The following is a 21,957-nucleotide window of genomic DNA, read 5'->3' as shown; positions in this document are numbered from 1 at the left end:
AAATACAAAGAAACTATAAGGGAGTAAATTTAACTGTGAGTTGGGGCAAATTATGAACAACACATACAAAAAGACCAAAAACACAACTGCCACTTCTGAGGAGCTGGAAGCAAAAGCAGGATGCTGCACAGGCCCCCTGCACACAGCACCACCAAAGGGGCGGCCAGCCCACCCAAGCCACCCCTCCAGCACAGCCCCTGGACCCACCACCTACCCTCACCCCATATAAGGAAACAGCTTGCCCTGCCTCAGGAAGCGAGCAAGGGAACCTGTTACTTGTTTTCGCTCCCTCATGTTGCAGTATGAGTCCCAATAGAGCCTTGCCTGAGTTTCTTGTCTGGCCTCTTATCAATTTCTATTGATTAAGGAGTCCAAGAACTCTGGTCAGTGACACACAGATTTGCACAGAAATGTTCCCAGCAGGTTTACTTCTAATAAGGAAAAATTGGGAATGATAATGTCTATCAACAGGTGACTAGGTAAACACATTGTTTTATATCTATAAATGGAATAGTACTCAGCACCAACAAGGAATGAACAGTTGTTACATGCAAGAACAGGAAGGGCTTTCAAATTAGTTATTCTGAGTGAAAGAAGCCAGACAAAATAAAAAATGGTTCCACTCATGTGCAACTCAAGAAAAAGCAAACTAATCTATAGTTCCATTTATAAACAATTCTAGAAAATGCAAACAAACTAAAACAGATCAGTGGGGTGGGGGGAGAGGGCATGGGGAGTAGAGTGGGAATGGGTACTGTGAGGTGGGACCAGGGGAAGAGCCTGCAAGGGGAGAGCCAGGTTTGGGGGAGCAGCGCAGGGAGGTAGGCGGTACATGGGCCGAGGGGGCCAAAGAAGGCCAAGGGGAGACGGTAGGGGCAGGAGCAGGAAGCGGTTAGGAGGAGGAAAGCGGGAAGGGCAGGAGTGGGGTAAGGAGCACAGCGCAGTGTGGTGCTTGGAGACCGGACAGGAGGGGAGGTGAGAGGAGGCGGAGCGGAGCATCGAAGACGTGGGCGGGTCCTGCGGGCGTGGGCGGGTCCTGTGGCGTGGGCCCCGCCGGGTCGCGTACAGCGTCATGGCGCGCTTCTTCTGTGCGCTCAGGAGCCTTCCTTTCCGAGAAGTGCCCGGGTGGGGGGTGCGGGGCCGAGCGGGCCGGGGCGGCCTCGGCGCGAGTACCGGACCTGGGGACGCAGGTAGGACGCGGGCCTCGCAGGCCCCGCCGCCACCTCCCGGCTTTCGGTTTCCATTCACTTGCCAGGACTTGGGAGCCCGCCTGCTGGTTCTGGACCTGGCGCTTACTTTCTGGGGAAGCTCCTTCGGGACGCCCCTGCCCGCCCACCTCCTGCCTTCTGCGACAGCTGGTTGTAAATTGGCAGGGGCGGGGAGTTGGGGGGGAGGTCACTGACCCCTGTAAGGATTTGTGTAAAGGTATTGGTCCTCTCTCCAAACGTGCACACACTTCTTTTTTTTTTTTTTGCATAAAATGTTATGCTCTAGAGCCGGGCCTCAAGGTGTTGGCTCAGCAGCCCACCCCGCGCGCTCTCTGCTGCAGTGGCCCCTGCTCTGTTATACTGTCCCCCTTCTCCAGTTATGTCTGCTGCTTTTCGCGTCTGAGAAGCAGGCGGTTCATACTTTGCATGCCTGTGGATCTGCTCCCTGACCTGCTCTATTTCTGTGTTTCCAGGACCCAGGGAAACGTGTGGACTAATAATCCACACCTCCTTTAACCTGATAACCATCGTTAGTCAATGGCTGTGATACAGACTAGGGAAAAGCGTGTGTATTTTCTACAAAATGCCTTTGGCTGCTCTGTGGGACTGGGGCACGTTTACATTTCATCCTTTAGTACGGAGTCACTTGTGGAGACGTGCGTTAGCTGGCACTATATTTCAGGCCTATTTCAGGGGAATCCAGTGCCTCGTGTCCATTGGCTTTCTGGGCAGATGCCTAGCCATCCCATCTCTGAATCCATTTGTTATGTGTCCATTGAAGACATTTAAAGCTACATATCTGTGCTGAAAATGTACCCAGTCACTTGGAATTCTTTTTATCCCCTTAAGTTTTCAAAATGCTGTGTTAAATAAATAAAAGCCCTGGCAGTGTGCAGTGGGAACTGATCCAACATGACTTGGGGCCATGTTCTTCAGAACCGCTTGGTGTCTCTAGTCAGCCAATCTCATTATTTGTTCTGTGCCTACTCTGTGCCAAGCAATGGTTTCCTGAGAACCACAGGTGATGGAAACATCACAGCTGTGCGCTGGAGCTCTTCTCATTCCCATTTATAGGGTGGTGGTTTCAGCAGAAATTTGTCCTTCATGTTTGTACTTGGTGCTGTCAGAAACAGCCTAATGAATCGCCCTGGAATCTGAGGTTCTTCAGCAACGTTAAAATTTGGCCAGACACCAATACAGTAACTGCTAACTTATCAGACACCCCCTCCTGGGAATTCCTTCTAAGGAAATAATTCTAAAGAAGAACAGAGTTATATATGCAGAGATGTCTTTAACAGTACTCTTAAGAACTAGAAACTGGCTCTAACCCAAACGTCCATCAGTTAAGGAATGCTTAAGTAAACCATGAAAGTTCAATTCAACAAACTAGTAGGCAACCACTGAGAATGACGGGCAGGTACTAGTTTTGTGGTTAAGGGGGTTTCAGAGTCGACAGTGTCAATCACTGACCCTGTTTCTTTGGGCACGTCTTGAACTTGGTACGCTGAAGCCTGTTTTTTTCTTCTATAAAATAAGGATAGTGATAATGGTAGGGTTGTTTTACAGAATAAATGAAAAAAAACCTAAAAACATTTTATCACAATATTGGTGCTTAGTAGGTATACAATAAGCATTTGTTATAATTACATAAGAAATGGAAAGGTTAAAAGTGCAGCTGCATTTAACCCTGTGTTGTGGACTTGGGGCCTTGTTTATATATTGGCCTAGTTATCCACGTTGTGGGGAGGACTAGTGAGACATAAACAAGTACAGAGGTTTGCTGACGGGGAAACATTTTATAGGCTATACATTTTATCACTTATAGCCAATTATCACACAAGCATTGTACATGTGCTTTTAGCAGTAAACTTAAAGCCAGCAGTGACACACCTCATAAGTCATTATACTCTGTGATAACTAGGCAATTTTTTCCATCCTGAACATTGGGGTCAAAAATGTGGTTTGAAGCAAAACAGTAGCTTTCCACTAGAATTCTTTAAATTTCTTACCCAGTTCAGCAGTATGATCTGAAAGTTACCATACGTTTTCCATATAATTTAACATGCTAAATAATCCTAGTTACTTTAATATTTCTTCTGAGATGTCTAGGGGCCCTTTGGAATACTCGAAGTTAGCTTGAGAAAGAAACTTACAATCTGTTATCAAAAGCACCTCAATATTCCTGGATAATTTTGTTCTCTTAACAGGGAGAAAGAAAACCTAATTCCAGTTTTGTACCAGCTTACTATTAATAACAAAGGTCATTTACCTAGTTAAATCCAATCTAATCTTTTTTTTTTTTTTTTTTTTTTTTTGGCTGCATTGGGTCTTTGTTGCAGTGCACGGGGTTTCTCTAGTTTCAGCGAGCGGGGGCTACTCTTTGTTGCGGTTTGCGACCTTCTCATTGCAGTGGCTTCTTTTGTTGTAGAGCAGGGGCTCCAGGCACGCAGGCTTCAGTAGTTGTGGCACACAGGCTCTAGAGCGCACGCTCAGTAGTTGTGGCGCACGGGCTTAGTTGCTCCGCAGCATGTGGGATCTTCCCGGACCAGGGCTTGAACCGTGTTCCCTGCATTGGCAGGCAGGTTCTTAACCACTGCGCCACCAGGGAAGCCTGCAATCTAATCTTAATCACTCCTTCAATGTACGAAATTCTTTTCTCAAAATTCCCTTTTTTCACAAACCTTTTATCACTTTTTGTATCCATATGATTTGTCCCTTTTTTTTGCCCATCCAAAAACAACCAACTGTAGGACAAATTATTATCCTCATTTTTCCTCAACAAATATATCTCCATTCTTTATACCTTCTCTTGCCGACAACACATATCCTACTTGCTTTCCACACTGAAATGCTTCCCTTATCATTTTTAGTAGCTTTAATTACATATTACAATTTTTAACCCTTAAAAGCCTTAACAAAACCAAGAAACAAGTAATTGAACTGTTATACCAGCATTTACTAATTGGCAAACTTAAGAACATATTCCATAACCTCTAAAAACTTAACATTTTTCTCATAGCATAATTTCTCTTTACTGTGGTACAAGATGTGTGTTTAATAAACCCAAACATCTTTTGAAGTTTTACTATTTAACCCAAGGCTGAAGTCTCAGGCAAAGTGGGCTGTGTTTGTACTTCAAGGACATGATAAGAGTTAACTTCAAGCTTTCTCCTATGCATATTTTTGTTCTCTCAGGGTCAGAATTCTGAAAACAGTATTTTATCAAGCCAGCTTTCTCTAACTGCATATGCAAAAAGAAGCGGTTTTGGAATTTCAAAAGAGTTTCATCTTATCCATTCTTCTCCAGAGTATAAAGAATACTGTTGTCATATATTGTTAAAAAAAATTATCTTCCTTTTTCTTTAGTCGTAATCTCATAGCTAAAATTTTTCTAATGAATTGAACCTGACCTTCCCATTTTACAAAAGACAGCAAAGATACCAATCACACAAATGAAATACACACTCACATACCAGAAGACAGAACTGTCACAATCCTCCAAGACAGTGACCCATGTGGAGTCCCAAACACTTACCCAACACAAAGGATCCTCGACAGTAGACACACGTCAGAACCAACTGGCAAAATGCCCAAATGACACACTCAGTGCTCACAAATAGCCCTCAGTGTCAGACACATCAGAACCAATTGGCAAAATACGCAGATAGCACTTCGTGCTCAAAAGAGAAGTCGGCCCGGCTGCACACCCGTGGACTTACTCGGTCATGGAGCTCGTCAGTTTGTCCAGCATGTTTCCGTTCCACCAAGGAAAAGCGTACGTTGACAGCCAGTGCCAAGCAGGGGAGAAACAGGGAGAATCCCCCAAACACATGGTTTCGGCAGCTGCTAGGAGCGTCCCCCCAAAGCCCCCTCTGGGGTCCAGCGAGCCTCGAGCAGCGGCTCCTCACAGCCATCCCCGCGCGTCGTCATGGCGGCTCTGCTCGGGAAAACCCCGGGAGCCAGATGTCGCGAGAGTACAGCAGCCCCAGGTTGAGAGCCAGAAACTGTAACCGGAAGTGGGGTCGGGCTGCTGGCCGCTCTAAAGCCAATAAGGAGGCCGGGTTGGTGGGAAGGAAAGTTTGCTTTATTTCAGAGGCCGGCAGCCTGGCGGGGGAGGGGGCAGAGGCCTGTCCAAAGGCCGACTCCCCCCACTGACAATCAGTGGGCAAGAGCTTTTATAGATGCGGGGAGGGGGCTACACGCAGAAACAGCGCAGTCAGCTCTGACAGTCATCTTGACGTTGGTCATCGGTGGTCTGATCGGCATCCTCTTGATTGTTTTAAGTACAGTTAATCTTCAGTTCCAGGGTCAATTTGTTCCCATTTCTTTAAGGCCAGCTCTCAGAATTGTGGCAGCTTATGTCATGGTTACAGTCTGGTCATCATGTAGTTAACTTCTTCCACCTGGTGGAGGGGGTTTAAGTATCTGTAAGACAGCTCAAAGGATATGGCTCAGAATGTTATCTATAGCCCTTGAGGAGGAACTAAAGGTCCTTGACTATACTTAATGACAAAAGTATTATTATTTAGTCTTGTTGGACTGTTTTCCTTTGTTTCTGCATTTTCTCACTTCTCTGATTAAACTTATTCTTTGGCTAAAGTTTTTCCACAGACAAAAGGCAGACTGAGGACATGGGGGGCAAGCACCATAGGGTCCTGCTCCATTTCACTAGGACACTGCGTTCTTGTGGTTTCCTTCCCACCTCTCTGCTTGTCCCCATTTCTTCAACCTGCATATTGCGGAGAGCCTCAGGGTCCAGCCCTCAGGCCTCTCTGTTCTGTCTACACTCACTGACTTGGGGATCTTCCAGTCCCCAAGATAAATAACATCTAAAGGCTGAGGGGTCGCAAAGTTATATTTTCATCCTAGACCTCTCTTGGAACTCTAAATCCATGTATCCAACTGCCTACTTGACATCTCCACTTGAATAGCTGATTGGCATTTTTAAAGTTAACAAATTCAAAACCAGGTTCCCAAACCTACTCCTCCTGTAGTCTTCCCCCATCTTTCAGAGCCCAGAAGCTGTGGAGTATGACCCTTGGCCCTTTGCTTTCTCTTACCTCCACATCTGACCCATCAGCAGATCCCCCGGCTCTACCATCAGACTGTGTCCAGCGTCTCGCTACTTCTTAGCCACTCTCCTGCTGCCACCCTGATCCAGGTTTCCACCTCTCAGCCAGATTAACGTAGCCTCTGTAATGGTTCCCCTGCTTCAGACTTTACCCTGCTTCAAATATTTTTTTAGTATATCTACCACTGATCCTTTTAAAATATGTTAGATCATGTCATGCCTCTGCTAACCTTCCAATGACTTCCAAACTCACTCAGAACGTAAGCCAGTGTCCTTACAATAGCCCTCAAGGCCCTAAATGATCTGGCCCCCATCATCTGTCTGCTGTCCCTTGTACTAACCTTCCCTGCTGACTCCACCTCCGTTGCTCTGGCCTCCTTGCTGTTCATCAGACACGCCAGGCACACCCAGCCTGGTGCCCCTCTTGCCTGCAGTGCTCTTCTCCTAGGTATTCACGTTGTGTGTTTGTTCATTTCCTTCAACTCTTTGCTGAAATGTCGCCTTCTTAATAAGGCCTTCCCTCATTATTTTAAATTGTGTGTGTGTGTATGCACGCATAAATACATACACACACATCCTCACACTCTCTAATCTCCTTTGTGATTTTTGAAAAAATCATCTAAAGTTTTACATTCTTAGTTTCTTTACCTCAACTCCATAAGGGCGGCGATTCTTGCCTGTTTTCTTTACGTTTGTATCCCCAGCATCTAGAATAGTGTCTGGCATATAGTAGGTGCTCTGTAAATATGACCAAATGAATGAAGAAATGAATATTTATCAAATGCCAAGGCACTGATAAATAGGGGTACACTGAACAAAGACAGTTTTTTCAGACTTTCAGCTTCTAGTTGAATGAGACATCCAGACAGATTAACCTGCGATTGTCGTGTCTATCATGAAAGCACTGAGGGCCGTGAGAACCCAGAGGAGGAGCTTGCAACCCAGACTTAGGGGATCAGGGAATATTTCTTGGAGAAGATAACATGTAAACTGAGACCAGAGATTGGAGACTTCGGTTTCTGTCGTGGCATGTAAGGATCTTAGAAGTCTTCACTCCATCTTAACAACAAGTAAAAAGCTAAACAAACTATGATGTCTTCTGGGGGAACTCAGAGGACCACAGTTGAGAGGGACTGGAGCATAGTAGAAGGGAGAAGTTGGAAGTGGTAAGCAGGGCCAACCATGAAGAGCCTTGGAAGTCACATCAAGGAGTTTGGAATTTATCTTGAGGGTATTATGTCACATTGAACAGTTTCGGGCAGTGAGGAAAAGAAGCGGTCGGAATAGGGGAGGGCATACAAATTAGAAAAAAACCTGTAATAATCTGTGCTGGAGGTAATGGTGGCCTGATCCAAGGTAGTTGCAGAGGGGTGAGAATGAGCAGATCCTAGAGTTATTTAGGAAGTAGAACCAACAGGCTTGGTGCAAGGGCAAGGGAAGAGTCATGGATGATGGCCTGGCTTTCTGGTTTGAAACATGGAATTGATGAGCTGGAGCACATGAGAGGAGGATCAGATTTGGGTTGGGGTGGAGGAGATACATGAAATTCTTTTGTTTGGGATGGGCCTAGTGGAGATATCCGGGTGTGGATTGTGTATGGATCCGGTACTCAGCAGAGAGATCTAGGATGGAGGGAAAAAATAGGTTGGGAGTCTCATCATGTAGATGGTACTTTAAGGATAAAATCTCCCAGGGCGGGGGAGGGGGTGTGGAGGGATGATAGAAGAAAGCCTAAGACAGACAGACTCCTCTAAAGAACACCAGTATTCAAGGATGGCTTGAGGAAGGGGAGCTGAGAAAGGATGCTGAGAGGGAGGAACTGGAGAGACAGGAGGATTTAGTGTCATGGAAGCTGAGGGATTAGACTCCACCAGAAAGAGAGAATGTCTAGTGTCACTTCTATGGAGAAGTAGATGGGATGAGGATGAAGTGTTCCTGGGTGTCCCTAAGAAGTCCTGCTGAGCTCTCTGAGAGCAGACCAGTGCAGCGCGTCCCACCCAGAGGCACATGATGTCAGCTGGCCCCACTGTCAGTGATGCTAGCCTTGCTTACTTGGTTGAGGTGGTGATTTCTAGACTTTTCCATCGTAAAGGTACATTTTCTTACTTGTAAAATTAATAATTTGAGGGATCACATTTTGAAAATGTGTAACTATTCCATTCTTCAACAGTCTTTTTACCCAAGGGTTTTAGAATTCCCTGATGATTCTTGCTTGAATCCGTCTATTATTTTAGCGATTGCAAAAATGGTGATTTTAAAAATTTCATCATTCCTTCTCCCTTTATTACTTGGCATTCTGCATAATAACTCTGAAAGTCACTAAGCAGTAATAATTATCACATGAATACATTTTGCTTTGCTCCCCAGAAGCTGAGTTCCTGAAAAATTTGTGTGTAACTGAGCAGTAGTTCCATAGGAATATTTCAGAGGTATATTTCCATTGGAAAAAAGAAATCCCTGTGGCCTTATAAAAAGTATTTAAGAAAGGACACCTTCTAATATATTTAACAGATAAAAACCCTTAAATAAAATGTAGACAACCATAAGCAGTCAATAATATATAATACTGAAAATACCATATTGTGCAGTATTATGAACTCGTGATGAAGACACAAGTCTTCTCTTGCTGAGAGATTATTTAGGACTTTCTTTTTTGTAACCAAAAATGAAATTCAGCTACGATTTTCTGACATGTTTGTTATGTGGGTGGTGACATCACAGGTATTTAACATTTCATCGTCAGTGCTGTGGTCAAGTTACTAACCCTTTGGGCCTTATTTTCTCCTTTGTAAGTTGAGGTGTAAGCAGATGATAAGGTCCTTTCATAGTCTTAACGTTGGATGATTAAAACGTTTGGATGATTAAAACGTTTATTTATTATAATATACATTAGGCTTCCTACCTCCCTTTGGCTAAAGTTATTTTGTTTACACTCACTGGAAAAAAAGTTGTAAGATAGAAGCTGAAGGGAGCAGAAGAAAGGAAGACAAAAGTGGGAAAAAAACCATGAAGCATGATAATAGATTATGGTAGGTCTCAGTTTCCCGTTCAGGAGTATGTGCTATAGGAGTCTCTTATTTTTTCCACACAAAAAGAATTTTTAATAAAAGACTTCCCTTGACAAACAAAATCAGAGATATCTTTATAAACCAGCAAGGAAGAAGGGTTTAATAACCCACTGGCTCCACGATCTTTTCTCTCCAATCACTCAGCTACTCCCAGCTGTATCCTGACAGGAAACACTCCTTTGAACGTAGTAATAGAAGAAAGATGAATGTCTACCCTTAGTAACCCAAGGAGAATTTATTCTACCTTATTTCATATTTCAGCTGCCTCTTATCTTCTGTGCCCCAGCAGGACTGGAAAACTGGCTCTCTACTTATTACTCATTTCTTATTAAACTAATGAGTCAATTACAGTATTTTGTACCTGAGCTTTCTGGTCTCTGTGAAGAAGGAAAGGGTGGAAGGGGGAGGGGAGGGGATGGCGTGTTTTGCTGGGAGATGGTGCACTTTAGGAGAGAGGCTAGGGAAGAAAAGGTCATTGTGCCTTACTGGGTTTTTTCCATGCAAAATATATTTTAATAATATAGAAATATATTAAAGTCCTTACCTTGATCAAAGACATCATTTGAAAGTCAGTAGCACCCATCTTATAATTTGCAATTTGTCGACCATTGCCATTAAATAAATTCTTATACCGTAGTTATTTTGAGATCCCAAACAATGCAATGAAATACGAAAAACAATTAAAAATATAAATATTTGTAGTAAAGGCATGACTCGAATTCTTTGGGGAAATAACTAAATTTTCTTAGACAAATCCAAGGAAGTCAACCTCAGCACTCTGGGCCTTGCTGTTTTAATTTTTTTTTAATTCCTATTTAACAACACAGGGTCCCTTACAAAGCGGAAGCCGGTTCTCTCCAAGAGTGAGTGGCAGAAGAAGCTGACTCCAGAGCAGTTCCACGTCACAAGAGAAAAAGGGACGGAACCGGTAAGCTACACTGATCGACAGTTTCTGAGTAGATGTGTTGGGGGCAGGGCAGGACAGGTTGGAATCTATCTCGCTACAAAACCTAACTCATCCTCTGCTCTGAGAATCTGGTGCCTTTCATTGCTCTCCTTCTTCGGCCATGAATATCCATCCAGTTGTGCAAACCAGAATCCTTCCTCTGGACACACTGCCCTCCGTCGCCTCGCCCACCCATTCTGCCTCCTAAATGACCTTCCCATCACTCGGCTTCTCTCCGCTGCTCTCACCTGCAGGCTGGTCCAGGCTCCCACCAGCCCTGGCTTGTGTGCATTTGCCTCCAGCTGCTCTCCTCACAGCTGCCCTTGCTCCCCACCTTGCCATTCTCCGTATGGCTGGCAAAGAGATCTTTTGAAAACAGATCTGACCACATCACCCCCTGCTCGAAATTCTTCAGTGGCTTCCCACTGCTTTCAAAGTAAAGAGAAAAGTTGAAAAGTGGCTAATAAGGCCCTAAAGGCTCTGGCCCCTACCTCCCACCCCTGTCCTCAGATCCGGCCACTTTTCCCCCTGGTCACTGCACTCCGGCCACACTGTCCTCTTTCAGCTCTCAGACCCTGGGCTTCCCCTCGGTTCAGGCCCTTTCACCCCGTGTCCTCCCCCACCACCAACACCCCGACCCATTCAAACCTACCTTTCAGCTCTCAGCCCCACTCTCACTCCCACAGGGAAGCCTTTCCTCAGCCCCAATGGGTTTGCTTTTACCAGTACTTTCTCTTCTTAGCACTTGCCGTCCTTGGTATACCCCAGCACATAACATGGTGCCTGCAGATAACAGGCACTCAAAAAATAAACCGTGGTGACTGTCGCATGACTGCAGGCCACGAGGGGGACACGTTATTGACGCTGCCTTCAGTAATCTCAGCTTTCTTTCATTTCCTGAGAGAACAGCCCTCAGTGGTTCCTCATTATAGTATGTACCATGTTTACTGTGCTGCATTTCCCAACAAGTAGTCTGTCTTAGTCCTAAATATGACCACTGGAATATAGTTATTGAACCAGGTTATTAGATATTTTCATTGGTGAAGCAGACCCCACAGAGTGGACCACAGCGCAGCGGTTTCAAAAGTTGTAGAATATTTATATCTTTGAACTTAGCAGTCCCTGCAAAATTCAGGTAAGCTGTCCATGTGCTATGGCCGTATAACCGTGGTCTCACCCTCAACTTCGCCACCGATGCTAAAGCCGTTAGACAGGCCAGCAGATCCCAATAGATTCTGGTGAAATACTGGTATTTTTGAAAACTTCCTGTGGGTGGGATTTTAATAAAGTCTTCCAGCATTGGATACACACTAGGTTTTCAAGTAAATACTGGAATGAACAAGTGAGAAGCCCTAAATAAGTGGTAGGACTTGTATAAAACTGGGGAGGAAGGGTAAGAGGGCAGACAGAGGAAATCAGGTGAGGAGGTGGAGGAGAGATGTCATTTCATAAAATACGTCGGCTAAGCATTCTTTTATGGTTGATTTTTTTTTTTTTTTAACTTACTGTGCTACCAGTTCCCTGTCACTTCCTCTGCCCACTGTCCCTGCAATGACAGAATTATATTTTGAATATTATCAGGCTGTCCAGATCGCATGAGTAGGCTTTTCTAGATCACCTTCAGGTCTGGGCAGCCCTTTGGCATGTGTGTCTCATCAGCCCAGGTAGGGAGGATGCGAAACTTCCTCTTCATTCCAGATGCCCATTCGTGCCAGCGTTGGGTACAGGTCTTCGAGGGGACAGGCCAGAAAAAGACCAGCTCACCACTGTTTGGATGTCTGCAGCCAAGTTCAGGGTTTTTAAAGAGGAAAAACGTCCAAGTGTGCTGAGATGGTGGGCTCAGTAGGTTAATTTGAAATTGTCCATTATGCAGCTCCCTGAAAATGTGCTGTTAATCCTACCACGAGGAATGTGAATGTTTGACCTGTGGATTTGTCGAGGTGGGACGTCTAGAGAGGACCAAGGGGGCTGCTTGTTTCCTGAGTCAGCTCTGGGACTCGGTGACCCACCCGGTGCCTCAGCTTCTCTCCATAAAATGGGACGGCGCCTGCCACGAGCCACTGCTTGTAGATTTTCACACTAGGCTCGTGCAAGAGTTTCTTTTTCTTGACATTCCTTTGACAGAGGAGATGACGAAAGGAATTGGGCAAAAATAGCCTTTTTTTTTTTTCAAACAATGAGATCAGTTTACAAAATAACATTTAAAAAAATTAGTCTTGGCTCACTCATTGCCTCAAGTCTCCTTGTGTTCCTCTCGGAACCTGCAAACTCCTTAAGCCACGATTAACGTGGTAATTTCATCTAAGTAGTAACTTAGGCCCTGCGAGAATCTAGCTCATTATTTAGCATTTATTAAGTATGCAGTGTCCTAAACACCACGTGAAGCATATTAAAGGCACAACCCTAATCTCACTGAGCTTTGCTTTTTATGTATCTAAATCCTGTCTTTAATTGGAGATTTCAAAGTGTTTTAGACAGTGGACTAGATTCCTGTTGTATTAACTCTTTTGAAATGGTGACCGAGATCTTACACAATCCAGAGGCGCGGTTCTCTCGCTTTTTCACAGGCTTTGATGTTCTTGGGTGAAATGTGCTATATAAATACAAAGCATTATTAATGTCATAATTTGAATATTTGGCACAATAAAGGCCGGTCGTAAACAAGCCTGTAGGCTTCTTCACTGGGTGCATTGTAATTTTCTCTCCAGTGATATTTGCACTTTGTCAAATTAGTACAAAAATTCCTTTATTGGGAGACTTAATCTTGGATTTGGATCTGCTGTATCATGTCCTGCCGGAATTATGAGAAACCTGAACCTGATGTATCTCATTTGCTTTCAGCCTTTCAGTGGGATCTACCTGAATAACAAGGAATCAGGAATGTATCACTGTGTGTGCTGTGACAGCCCGCTCTTCAGGTGAGATAAAGATCAAAAGGAACCGAAGGAGAGTAAGCCTCTAAATTCATACATCTCTGTCTCCTGGGGCCTTGGATAAATACATACCCATGATGTTTTTGATCGCCCTTCTCATTTGGCCTGGTTGCTGTAAGGAGGGCTGTTCATTTAAGATTCTTGCCTATCTTGATTATTTCTAGTGTTTAGAGCATTAACTTCTTAGCCTATATTCTTTCTTTCTGTATCCGCAAGAAACAGCTAAAAACAAAACAAACTTGGTGGGCACCTTAAGATAAAGCTATTAGAGGTTTTTTCCTGGGAAAGTATTTAAATAAATCTAAACCATAATGGTATTTGCTTGGCCATGTGATTAAAACTGTATCTCTCCCAGGGAGAAATGGGCTTATAACTTAATTTAGAAGATGTAGAATTTTATGAGGATAGATTCCCCACAGTGCTTGACAGTAGTGAATGCCATGCCCTCTTCTATGCAGCTAAAAGTAAATTTAATTGTCCCTTGATTTCAAAGCCTCTTTTAAGTCAATCAGGATCTGAAATCTGTCCACAAAGGCTTTTTTGTTTAGACATGCAGGAAACAGTCTAAAAAAAAGTAGATTCGACGAAGAAGAAAGGAAAACATCTTTGAAGTCCTGTTTTTCAGAACTTCAAAGATGTTTTCCTTTCTTTTGCATCAACCCTAAATTGGTTTAGAATAAAATATAAATCAAGCCAGCTCTGTGAATCTTCCATTAGGCAGCGCTTCATTATGTGCTTTGGGCTTTGAGCAGACTGGGCTTTCCTAGGCTGCTAATGTGGGCTGAATTTGGAAAGCCAGACCCCGCCTGCAAGGATGAGGAACGATTAGGATTGATTTTCCTTCATGCTCACGGAAGGGCAGGCCTTTGTCCGGATTCATTCACTCTGTCGGTGGCTGGTGAGGAGATAGCAGAGATGGCAGTCAGGGGAATTCCCTGGCAGTCCAGTGGTTAGGACTCCTTGCTCTCACTGCCAAGGGCCCGGGTTCAATCCCTGGTCGGGGAGCTAAGATCCCACAAGCCTTGCGGCATGGCCAAAAAATAAATAAATAAATAATAAAATAAATCTTTAAAAAAAAAAAAAGAAAAGAAAAGACGGCAGTCAAGCTGAGATGGCCTGGGGGAAGCTAGGAACAGTAAAATGGTTGCATATTTCTGAACCATTAGTTATTTTTTGACCTTTGGTTCTATTAAAAGGGAGAAGTGGGACCTTGAGATGGCCACACTGCTTTTAGCCAAAGAACCCGTGTTGTAAAAGTATAAAGCACGGCCTTGTGACTATGCATTAACCAGCCAGATGTTCTGTTTCCATCTTTCGACTGTGAAGGCAAAAGATGTGAGGTCATCTTTGCAAGAGCATGTTCCTTCCTACATTTGAGTCTTTGTTTTTTAACTTCATGGGCGTTCCAGTTTCTGTACCTGTAAAGATGACATTCTCTTCCTACCCAATGCCCAGCCAGGTTCTGTCAGGAAATCACAGAATGTTGGGGGCAGGTAGGGACCGGAGAGACCAGAGCAAAAAACTCTGTCTAGTAGAACTTTCTATGATGATGGAAATGTTCTGTATCTGTTCCATCCACTTCGGTGGCCACCAATCACACATGGCTGTTGAGCACTTGAAATGCGGCTGATGCGGCTGAAAAACTGAATTTTTAATTTTATTTCATTTTAAATAATTTTAAATAATTTAAACTTGAAAGGCCACATGTGACCAGTAGCTACTGTATTAGCACAGTGCTCGTCCAAATTAAGGAAGCTGAGTGACCATCCCCAAAGCAGCCAAGACTAATGAGAATACCAGCCAGTTCCCCAAAAGCCCTTTCATCAAGTGGCCAGTTTAATGACCTGCCAACCTGTTTGTTTCTTTTTAATCATTTAGTTTTAGTTGCAGTTTCCATCTTCATTTCTTAAGGATTTTTGAGTTTGTTCCATTTTTTTTCCTCCCGCTGCTGCTGCTGCTGCAGCTGAGACTGAGAAAAATAAGAATATATTCATAAGAATCTTTTATGTTCCAGAATGTACTCTTCTTAAAGATGCATTTATTTATAGGCGAGACAGTGTAGTACAGTGGCTAAGTCTGTAGATGTACATCCTGGCTTCATTGCTGTGTGACCTCAGGCAAATTTCTTAACCTCTCTGTGCCTCAGTTTCCCCACCTGTAACATGAGCACGCTAGTAGTACTGAATTCATAAAGTTGTTGGGAGGATTAACTGAGTTATGAGTTAATACATGTGAAAGCACCAGAGCAATGCCTCACACATGCCAAGCACTGGATACATGTTAGCAATGAGACATTCTTAGAGACAGATCCTTCTTAGGGCCATATACATGAATGTGTCTTTGATAATGAGGAACTCTTGAGAATTTCTTCGAATTAATGAGAATCTATAAATGAAGACTATATTCCTGACCGTGCTTCCCATTCAGGAGGGTGGCTAGCTGTAGGGATCCTTGTTTGACCTCTCATTTTCCCTCTCTCTTCTGTCCCCAGTCTCCAGCCTCAGTAACAGAGAGCAGGAGTAGAAAAGAAGTAAACATTCCTTCAAATGCTTGTACAGAGTCAAAACCAGGTGAAAAGTCAACTAAACAGTTAAGGAATCAAGTGAATGAGGGATCACTGTCTCTTGGCTGCTGGGCTCCTTGCTGCCTGCATACTTCCCTTCAGGCCAAACCAGTATGGTGCACATTCTGGGGGAGACAACTCAGAGACATTTAATCCAGGGTTTCCAAGTCAAGAGCGCTCTCGGGATTTTATCACTCCCCTGGGGACTCCAGGCTGTTGCTTCCTTAACCTTGGAATTTTGTGACTTTGCCCCTCCCCTGCTTCCTCTATTCCCCTCCCTTCTCCTCCCCCTGCCCCCCCCACACTGACTCTGAAAGTGTTTATTAAAATCTACTGTGAGATCACATGTTTCATGGTCATAAATCTTGGAACAGAAGGAAACTGAGAGCCTGATGTTAGTTCCCTTTTTACAGAATATCCTGACATCCTACGTGTTAATAGGAACTAAGTAACATTGTTAACCTTTTGTGTGTTCCCATTCCTTCAAAGGAAGGAAAATTCTTCTACCATGAGGGTTGTCAGTTATCACCAAGTGCCTCTGCTGCTGTTTTGGGGGCTGTGGAATTTCCAGAAATGAAGATTAAAAACAAAGCAAATAAACATATAACAAAACTAAACAAAAGAAGCACCTCTAAGAGTACATGACTAAAGATGGTCCAGAATGGTTTTAGTTTCTCAAGGGAGGGCCTTACAATCTGCTAATCATTTAAATGTGTATATTGGAATTTCTAATTCACCTTAATATTTAAGTTTTCACTCTTAAATGATATATGATGGGCCTCTCATATTACCTGGTAAATCTCCAGATTCTGTAAATTGCATCAATAAAACTTTTATTGTTTCCCATAAAATGTTTTAAGTGACTTTTTATTAGTCTTAGATTCATTCATTAAAAAAATTATTATATTCATAATTCTCCATCAAAATTCCTTTAATGATCACTAGTTTATATATAACGTTCAGCATGGAAAAGCTATGATTAAAAGATACTTAAAATGTTTTTCCCTGGACCAAAGTAGCTCGGATGAATATTTTTGAACCCTTGGAAAACAAAAAGGGTTGCAGAGAACCCAATCTGAATGTGCAGACACTTCTAATTGGACCCACAGCTGCTCAAATTTCATGGATACCTGTTACTACTACTAATAATGATATTTTAAAAATAATAGCTACTGACTTAAGTACCACGTGTCTGACACTATGCTAAAAACAGTAAACGTAGAAAGCATCTCAGTTAATCCTCTCAGTAACCCCATGAAATAACAATGCCATTACAATTCCGAAGATCAGGACACAGAGGCTTTACAAGATTAAATAACTTGCCAAGGTTGCATAGACATAACAGACAGAGCCTGGCTTCACACCCGAGTCTCTCAGAAGTCAACCTCAGAGCTATACCTGAGTTCCTGGGATCTTTTCAGGGCTCTTCGAGGTGCTCCCTTTTGCAACTGCGTATCCGTGAGACCACATGCTCTTACTACACTTCAGTCGAAACAGCATTGCAGCAGATTGAATGCACGAGCACATATAAAGAGTCAATTGTCATTTTTTTTAAGCTAGACAGAAAAGAGATTTACAAAGTTATAAAACAGTGCAACTCTTTGCACTAAATGTTTGTTTCAGTTTGGAAAATAGAATTATTGTTGTAAAAATAGGTTATTTATGTTAGCATGTAATGAATTTATTATTTTTAAAAATAATTTAATGCATATGTTTTTAAAATTCTTACTTATAATTTCTAATTTGTTAAGTATTGATAGACAAAACTCATGTAAACAAAAGTTCTCAGAGATCCTCAGTAATTTTGTAGTACAGAGGGGTCCCAAGACCAGAACGTCTGAGTCTCTGTCTTACATTAGACTCTGCTGGGGTTCGTGCTCTAAACTGAGCTTCCTTCTGTGCTCATAGTCTAGGGATTTGATTATTTGCCACTTTTCCCCCCTCTTTACTCAGTTTTTGGTGTTTTTGGTTATTTTTGCAGAATTTACAATTCATTTCTTGTCTCTCCTCCTCAGATAGAGAGAGCCATTTCCCTGCCATTTAAAATTTGTTTTCCTAGTGTGATTTAAGGGAGTCATCTTTCAAAGCACTTAGAGAGTGAGTCTCTGATGAGTAGATTTGCTTGTTGCTCTCCTCCTCCTCTTGCCGGCTCCTCTGCCACCACCCCCACCCCCAGCATCATTCGTCCCTGTGGCGCTTCCCCAGGAAGGTCCCTGCACTGCGGTGATGACTCTGGGTGCCCAGGCTGATGTATCACCACTTGCTCCACAGCACAGCTCCTTAAACCCTCAGAGCATCTCTATAACGTAGATGTGATTATCTGCATGTTACAGATGAGAAAACTGAGGCTTGGAGAGAATAAGCAGCCTGTCCAATTTCACACAGCTAAGAAGTGACAGAGGCAGCTCTTGAACCCCTGAAGGCAGTCAGGCTTTGAATTTAGATAACCCGAAGTTCCGGTGGCTGAAGACGGCTGTTTCATCAGTTCTCACGCTTCTCTGGTACGCTAACCTCACAATGCCCTCCTTCGACCACTATTATTTCATTTCGATTTCCCCCTTTCCTACGTTTAGAACACAGGGATTTGATCTGTTTCCTAACGTGCAACAGTTCACAAAGCTCCTCATGTTTTTAGTCCTTGAGCGGGATGACTTCGACATCCCATCATCCCATTGAGAGGGATGCCTTCGACATCAAAAGAACAAAAAATCTTTGACCTGATAAGACAGCGTCTTTAATAGTGGAGATGCAGTGGGCAGATTCCTGTGGAACCAGTGGTTCACAGAACTGGCCTTGGGATCTGGCAGAGGAGAAGGGAATCGAATCGTGCTTGGTAGAAAAATGATTCGGGGCGTAAAATGCTCCTTGTATGGTAATAGCAGCCTTCACAGCTGTAGTGTCATGATGTGTAACACAGCTCTGAGAAAAAGTACTGCTCAGGCACTGGATGGCCTTCGTTTTCTGAGGCTCACGGGACGTCTGGCTCTGATGAGAGTGACACAGGGATCCTGCGACGTGTGGACACCTCGTTGGGACCAGCTCGCACAGAGGTCGTCTGCAAGCAGGTGGGTGTCTTTGTTTTCTCTGATTTGTTTTCCCCAGTGCCGCCCCAAATGCTGCAGAGAGCTCGCTTGTCCTTGCATATCCGGTGTGACGGCCTGGAGCACTTTTGTCACGGAAGCACCTTGGGTTTCTCCCGTGCTGCTGGTCCCTATCTCCCATCACTCCGGGCACCGCACACCCGAGAAGGAGCCTTTCCTGGTTCAAGCCTTGCAGAGATGGGAGCAGAGCAAGGGTCTGAAAGAGAGAGCTGGCCCTTTACATTCTGTTGCACAGGGACAATCAGCAGGAAGGCCGAGCCTGGCTGGCATCCCTACGCCCCCTTCTCACTCTGCAGCGTGTCAGCAACCGGCGGAGCGGCGCTGCAGGTGACATCAGCGCGTTATTCCTCCTGTGAGCTTGGTAGGAGAGAGTGGCTTAAATCCAGACAGCATATTCACGTAGATATCCTTGGGTGCTCAAATGTTCTGGTTTTGTAAGCAGATCAATATAGCTTAGTCTTGTCTTCAGTAAAAAACAATAATAATACACTGGCTACAAGATTACCGAGTACTCACCCAGGAACGGTGTTAGTGCTTTAGATGTGTCGTATCAATGAATCGTCACAACATCTCTATTACGTAGGTATAATTATCATCCCCATTTTATAGATGAGTAAATCAAGGCCTAAGTTAAATCACTTGCTCACATTCTCACTGATAAAGGAGAGAGCTATTTACCACTACTGTGCTCTGCATCCTTTCATTTCTTAATCAAATTCTGGTACAATAGACTTTTTCCCCACACCAGTGTCAAAAACTCGAGTGGGGCGGCCATGTGGGATTCATGTGTCTGGTTTTACATAAAGAGCCTTGTCCCAGTTGAGGAATGACAGAGGCTTCTCTCCTTGCAGTGCGAAGCTCACCTTGGCCATGTGTTTCCTGATGGACCTGGGCCTACTGGTCAGAGGTTTTGCATCAACAGTGTGGCACTCAAGTTCAAACCAAGCAAACACTGACTACCTCCAAGAGTCCCCTTCCCTCGCCACTCCCTCATTTCCAAACTCAATTTTCATAATTTATGTGAATGGCTAGTTTTATTACCTACTAAACCAGGCTAAGTTTGCTGCTATCACCAAGCAAGTCACACCTTCTCTAACTTACTACCTGGAGTCAGCTCAACCCTGGCTCTGGCTTTGACTGGAATTTCACAAAATGACAGAGGGGCAACCGTTTCCATTAAATCGACTTCTGTGGGCTTCGCTTGGACCAGAGGGCATGACTCTTTGGGGACATTTGGAGGCTGATGGACAAACCAAAGAATTCCTACAAAACCACCCTGAACGTTCCATTGCAGTTAAGTTCTTCATGGACATATATAGGTGAGAGATCTAATGAAAAGAGGAAGGAAAATATGGGGTTAGGGCTTCCCTGGTGGCGCAGTGGTTGAGAATCTGCCTGCCAATGCAGGGGACACGGGTTCGAGCCCTGGTCTGGGAAGATCCCACATGCCACGGAGCACCTGGGCCCGTGAGCCACGATTACTGAGCCTGCGCGTCTGGAGCCTGTGCTCCGCAACAAGAGAGGCCGCGATAGTGAGAGGCCTGCGCACCGCGATGAAGAGTGGCCCCCGCTTGCCGCAACTAGAGAAAGCCCTCACACAGAAACGAAGACCCAACATAGCCAAAAACAAATAAATAAATTAATCAAAAAAAAAAAAAAAGAAAATATGGGGTTAGACTAATTCACAGTCCCAGCATGGAAAGAAGCAACGAGGAGGAGGGTTGTGGATGAGCCATGTTTTGGGGGATCCATGGGATGCATGATATTTTTTTCAAAACTTTATAGACTGTTTTGAACATTCCAGTTCCAACTTCTCTATGGGCAACTTAAGTTTCAATGGGAGTTTGCTAGATTTCAGTGATAATGAATACAAGTGGCTACAAAGTTAAACTTTAATTTAGTTCAAATAAAATATTTACTAAAATCTGTTTGCTTTTTATCTAAGTCTGTGAATTTGCTCGTTTATAAAAATGACTAAATCAAATGCCAAAAAATAGTTAGTTCATGTGGTAGTAGGTGTTTGGTTACACCAATGCTGATAGCAACTCAAGTGTTTTTTACAAATTGAGTCTTGAATAATATGTTACTGAAAGTGTTTAAATCATTTTCTTTGAGACTTTATGGACAGAAAGGAGGCTTAAGTATTCTATTTTTCTCTTTATTACTGTGTTATGCATTATGACCTCTTCTTCTAGTACTTACCCTGGAAATCACAACATCCATCCTTAACTTATTACCGTCATACTAAAATTATTAATTTTTTCTACTTTTCCAAGAATGTTAACCTTAGAACACTTTAATTTCATTAACATCCTCCCATATTTTGTGTTACTATTGTCATGTATTTAATTTTATATACATATAAACCCCACAAATCATTGTTAGTGTATATGTTGATATTCATTTATGTTTACCTACATATTTGCTGTTTCTGTTGCTCTTTATTTCTTCCTGAAATCCCATGTTTCCTTGTGGGATTTTTTTTTCTTCTGCTTGAAGAACTCTTTTTTCTTTTAGTTCATGATTTCTCATGATGAATCTTCTCAGTTTTTATTGGCAAGAAAATGTATTTATTCGCCTTTCCTTTTTTTAAAGCTTTATTGAGGTACAATTGATATATTTAAAAATTGCACATATTTAATGTATACCTTTGGGTCTCCTTTTATTTTTGAAGAATCCTTTTCCCTGGACATAGAATTCTAATTTCCCTGGACATAGAATGTCTAATTCTAAACATTTTACAGTTTCATTCAATTGTCTTATGGCTTCTATAGTTTCTCCTGAGAAATCAGCTGTCAGTGCAATTGTTGCTCCTCTGAAGGTAATGTGTTCCCCTCCCCCCACAACTGTTTCTGTGATTTTTCTCTTTTTATTTGATTTTCAGCAGTTTGTAATGTGCCCTGGTGTGGTTGTCTTTGTATTTATTGTGCTTGGGGTTCACAGAGCTCTTTGAATCTTAGGTTGATACTTTCATCAGTTTTGTTATTATCTCTTTCTTTTTTTCCCTAGACTCTCTCCTTTTGAATTACACAAATTTTAGACCATTTATTGCACCCCACATATCTCT

At 43.2% G+C, this 21,957-nt stretch overlaps 1 protein-coding gene across 1 annotated transcript; it reads left to right on the top strand.

Annotated features, from left to right (window-relative positions):
- The first annotated feature begins 1,055 nt into the window (after nt 1–1,055).
- Nucleotides 1,056–20,814, top strand: MSRB2 (methionine sulfoxide reductase B2). The gene is made up of 5 exons (XM_059911066.1): nt 1,056–1,190; nt 10,175–10,275; nt 13,135–13,211; nt 18,707–18,854; nt 19,742–20,814. Exons 1-5 carry the CDS (start codon nt 1,073–1,075, stop codon nt 19,844–19,846), a joined length of 549 nt encoding a protein of 182 aa, XP_059767049.1. The 5' UTR covers nt 1,056–1,072; the 3' UTR covers nt 19,847–20,814.
- The last annotated feature ends 1,143 nt before the right edge of the window (nt 20,815–21,957 follow it).

This window comes from Balaenoptera ricei, chromosome 2 (assembly GCF_028023285.1).
Source record: "Balaenoptera ricei isolate mBalRic1 chromosome 2, mBalRic1.hap2, whole genome shotgun sequence".
In the NCBI taxonomy this organism is placed as follows: domain Eukaryota; kingdom Metazoa; phylum Chordata; class Mammalia; order Artiodactyla; family Balaenopteridae; genus Balaenoptera; species Balaenoptera ricei.
This window is presented reverse-complemented; position numbering and strand designations above follow the sequence as displayed.